Source organism: Lycium barbarum, chromosome 3, assembly GCF_019175385.1.
Source record: "Lycium barbarum isolate Lr01 chromosome 3, ASM1917538v2, whole genome shotgun sequence".
In the NCBI taxonomy this organism is placed as follows: Eukaryota; Viridiplantae; Streptophyta; class Magnoliopsida; order Solanales; family Solanaceae; genus Lycium; species Lycium barbarum.
In genome coordinates this window covers 51,185,054-51,190,006 of record NC_083339.1, presented here as the reverse complement: position 1 = coordinate 51,190,006, position 4,953 = coordinate 51,185,054, and the positions used below count along the sequence as shown (strand labels likewise).

Sequence of the window (4,953 nt, the reverse complement as noted above, 5' to 3'; positions counted from 1 at the left end):
TAGGTGGGAACTCTAAAAAATATAAAAATTTGAATAGGGTCCACAATTTTTTAATAGCTTTTATGCACCCTCATAAAAGTGAAAGGTAATATCGTGTACTTTTAATAATATTTTATAACAAAAGTAAAATAATAAAAATTTAACTAAGGAGGAAACAGGTGTCCACACTGATTTGTTACTGCATGCTGCTGACCCATCTCTTTCCTTCTCATTTACTATGCCACTTGTTCCTTTCTTGATTCATTTATTCACGACGTACTCTTCCTGCTGTTCCGTAAAGTAATGTGCTTATTATTATTATATTACCTCCCTTCCCAAGACACACTGCACAGTACTAGACCTGCAGAGAAAAAAGAAGAAAAAATGGACTCAAAGAAAATGAACTCACCTAGAAAAAGGATAAGGAAATATCATACAAGAAAAGTCCTATTATTAACTCTTATATGGATATGGCTGAAGCTAGAAGAGAAATTGTCCATGCTTTAGAGCTTCATCGTTCTTCTTCATCTTCATCTTCATCTTTTAGTAACCCGATGAATTATGCAGTATCGGGTCAAAGAGGTAACAATATTAAAAATAGGACTCACGTTTTACACAATAATATTGTATTTTCTCGGTCTCTATTTTAATTGTTTGTCTTGCTTTTCTTTTTAGCTTCTTATTTGTCTTACTTTTTTTTTTTTATAGTTTATTTAACATAGCCTCTTCTATTTTGATAATTCTTTCATTTCAATATCTTGCATATTAGAAGACATTTTGGTACATATATTGGTTTAATAGCACAATTTTTTTTTATTTTCTTGAACTTTGTGTCAAGTTAAATTTGATAAACAAAATTGAAATATTACTCTCTCTGTCTCAATTTAAGTGTATTAATTTAACTCAAACTGCGCACAAAATTTAAGAAATAAAAAGAAACTTTTGAATTTTATGATTGTAAATTAAAGATTGTTTAATGTATTAAAATATCCTTTGATCTTGTAATTTTAAATTTATTGCATAAAATATTTAAATTATTAACTTACCAAAGATAGTTCGTAATACGTGTGTAAAATTGTCCCATGTCTTTAGTTCATGAAATTTGACAAATGATGTGAATATATAGCCTTCTTTCACTCTACAAATTCGACTTTATTTGAAGCCTTTTTTCTTTTTCTTTTTTTCCTTTACAGTAAATTCCCAGCAATTTTATTACTCAATAGTGGAGTCAATGCCTATACCTCAACCAACTTGGTCTACAACGGCTCCGGCAATACATACTGCACCGCCACCACTGCTGCTGCCGCCGTCTCCACCACCGTCTTCTTTTGCCGGTGAAGTTCCTGAGTTTGATTGGTGGATAGGGTTTCTGAAGTCATTGGATGGCAAGAAGAGTACAAGTAGACAAAGATATTTGCCTCTTGAAGAAGATATTTTGATGGAAAATTCGAAGGTGCTTAGCCAATTACACGACGGATTAAAGAATGAGCCTCCTAATTGTATAGGTGCAAATGATGATCCTAGTTACCAATTTCCAGATGAGTGGTTGATTATCCCTACAGCTGATGATGATCATGTACTGGAGTTTATTTAAATTAACCTTTAAAACCTAGAAGTCCTTCAACAAAAAACTAGGTAAGTTTCTCATTTCACTTAAAAAAAGATGGGAAAACAGAAATTAGCAACGGACAAAATCTGTCGCTGATTGTATTTGGCCACTAATCCTATTTAGCGGCGGTTTGGCAGTAGATGAGCAACTTAGAAGAAATCTGTAGTTAATTCCAGTTTTTTAGTGTCTCCTGTCATTTCAGTAATTTTTGTATGTCTTATTCATTTACTATTAGTAGAGGCTAGTGGTTGTTTTATGTAATTCTTCCTTATTCTTTGCCTCATCTATAATGCAATGGTAGTTGCAATGTTCTTGAGAAATTTTCATCATGATTCAAAAAATACTTTTGTGATTGCAGCATGTGCTCTAATAAATGCATGTCGAATGAAAGTCATCATTGAATTGAGGTAATATGAAATGGGACTATTTTGAAATCCAGTAATAATATTGCTGGGAATTTGCTGAAAACAGCTCACGATTCATGAAGGGTTCGAGGGTTAATCAATGTGAACCGTTCAAACATCTTTTGCTCCCCAACGGATCCAGTATCCCTATAGGTGGTTAATTACGTCTCTTGCTCCTCAACGGATCTAGTAGACTTGTCGTTCAAGTGGGTTTTTTGCCGGGGGGGGGGGGGGGGGGGGGGGTAAATACCTGGCAATGGCCACCTTAAAAAATGGGGAGTTACAGCAGTAGTGTCATGACCCATTTTCACTTAGTCATACGACCCATTTTCACTTAGTCATGTGGGCACCTACCTTTCCCACCTCGATAGGAGAATTCTTATCCCAACAATCATAAAAACATAAATAAAGCGGAAGATGATAGAATAATGTAAGTCTCACGATAATAATATAAAAAATGCGGAAGTAAATGAAATACACCTTAGCATCTGGTTTGGTCATACAAGAGCATCTAACTAAATACTGCAAGTCTGAATAATAGTAATACATCAATGGTCTCAAAAATCATGTCTCAGGATTGAAATAAAGACATAATAAAAGGAGGAGCCTTCGGGCAGCGAATGTCGTCGTGCTCACCCTGCAAGACTTGAATCAGCACTCTTCGAATATCAGCCACGAGGAGTAGAAGTCGATCCCACCTAGTACTCTGCATTCATAAAAGAATACATCAAGTGTAGGTCAGTATAAACAATAAGTACTGGTAAATATCATAGGCCGATTAAGACTAGCTAACGTATAGAAAGACAACTAAGCAAGATAAACACATAAACCAACAAGTACAAGTCAACACGAATCCATATCCACAGTACCAGTTATCACCTATGTTATAGAATCTAAACCCAGCTGTGGCAAGACTCAGTATAATCGATCCAAACCAGTACATCACAATCATATCACAACAAGTCTATCACCTATGTTATAGCATCTAAGCCCAACTGTGACAAGTGTCAGTATAATCATTCCGAACCAGTATATCACAATCGTATAACAACATATCACAGGAGACCAAAAGGTACAATGCAATGCAATAATGTATGTAGGATGAATGCAATGTATATGCACCGTACACACGTACTCCGACAATTGAACAACATATCTGAGCAGCATAACCTATGGGGGACCAGTGAAGTCCATGTACCAATCGATCCGGAAAGTGACCTCGGATCACGAGCACTCTCTCGATCCCGGCAAGAAACCTCGGCCATTGTACACTCATTATTTCCCGACAAGAAACCTCGGGCAACGTACACTCAGTCCGCTCCGGTAAATGACCTCGGATCACAGACTCCCATCTTTCTTTTACGCTCTTTGGCAGAGACCTCGGAGGCTACACTCTCTTACTTATCATCATCAGTACCATAACATACAATATCAATGAATCATGGAAATGGGTATGAATAAGATGTAATGTAATATCAACAACTAATTCAATCCCAAACAATACCGCATAACGCACATAAGTAATATCAATAATAAGGCTACATAATAAGCTACTATGAAATCAAAATCTCATCTCAATACCGATCAAGTAAAGTACCGCAATATCATAGTCATTCCATACACAATTGCTAGACTCACTCCGGAACTGACCTCGGATCATGAGCCCATAACAAGGCCATATCCTCACCCCTATCAAATGTGTCCCTCTCTCTCTCTCTCTCTCTCTCTATCTCTCTCTCTCTCTCTAACACACACACACACAAAAGATGAGTCTCAACATATGGTTCAAGTATAGAACCCATTATGAAGAACCACACCAATATAAGTATGATTAATCAATAATATCAATGCCAATGAAGTACAAGTCACAATGCTATAAGTCACAACAAGACTCAGATAAACCAACTCAACAATAGCATGAATTATACGAGCTAATCTCAATCAACACGAAGAGTATATATCGATTCTTTCCTTCCAAAACACAACAAGTACACCTCCTGGTTCAGTACATAAAGTAACGGCGACAAGCCCACATAATCAGAAGTCATACCAACCTAGGTAATATCCAACCAGACGTCGTATATGAAGACATAATCATTCTTTCTCCTATCAATTATACTATATATACAATCTCCTAATCAAAGTCTAACTCAAGCAAATCGTAACCAACCTTGAATGTAGAACTGGAACGCGAACTACTCCATCTGAGCTTTTCCTTTGCGTATTGCCTCGGAACTGTTATATCCCGTACTTTATACGTTTGGATATTTCAAGAAAGTTGTGGTAAGTTAAGGGGATGACCATTCTCCAAATTTATTTTAATGTACAAGTTGGTTATGAATATCATTTATGAACATTATTAGTATGGAAACGTCGAGAAGAGACTAAGGGTAAAAAGAGAAATTCACAAAAAGGGGCCATGGAAATAATGTGGAAGGCTAGGGGCAAAATGGTAATATTAAAGAAAGTCGAGGGGCGAAACGGGAATTTTACACAAGGTTCATGAAGGTTCCAAAAAGGGCATATTGGCCATGTGATGGAAATATAAGGGCCAAAGTGCACATGGCAAGACTAGGAGTCATCTTTTGTTTTTAAGGAAATTTCAAGAAAAAGAAAGAAAGATCTAGAGAAAAGAAGAAGGAAGGAGGGGCATGTGCCCCTCACATGCTTGTAGAGCTATATATATATATGTGGTCATCTTTTAATTAAAGAGAGTGGAAGAGAAAGAAAGAACAAGCAAAACAAAAAAAAAAGGAGAAGAGAAGGGGGAGAATTCGGCCAACTCCCCAAAAATTTGGGTCCATGGAATTGGCCAAGAAAAATTATTTTCTTCCACTTTTCCTACCTAATGGAAGGTCCTCTACAACATGAAGTAAGTGTTGAAGCAAGAAGAACACCCCTTGGTGTCATGTACCAACCCTAAACAAAGTGGGTAGTTGAAGGAAAAGGTAAGGTTTCATC

The 4,953-nt window shown here is 36.5% G+C and overlaps 1 protein-coding gene across 1 annotated transcript; it reads left to right on the top strand.

Moving 5' to 3' along the window:
- Positions 1-322: 322 nt before the first annotated feature.
- Positions 323-1,895, top strand: LOC132633874 (uncharacterized). The gene is made up of 2 exons (XM_060350282.1): positions 323-561; positions 1,173-1,895. The coding sequence occupies exons 1-2, from the start codon at positions 444-446 to the stop codon at positions 1,571-1,573; spliced, it is 519 nt and encodes a 172-aa protein (XP_060206265.1). The 5' UTR covers positions 323-443; the 3' UTR covers positions 1,574-1,895.
- The last annotated feature ends 3,058 nt before the right edge of the window (positions 1,896-4,953 follow it).

Coding starts and splice junctions, on each gene's coding strand:
- LOC132633874 (XM_060350282.1), top strand. CDS start 444: ATGGATATGGCTGAAGCTAGAAGAGAAATTGTCCATGCTTTAGAGCTT. Junction 562..1,172: donor TGCAGTATCGGGTCAAAGAG/GTAACAATATTA, acceptor TTTCCTTTACAG/TAAATTCCCAGCAATTTTAT.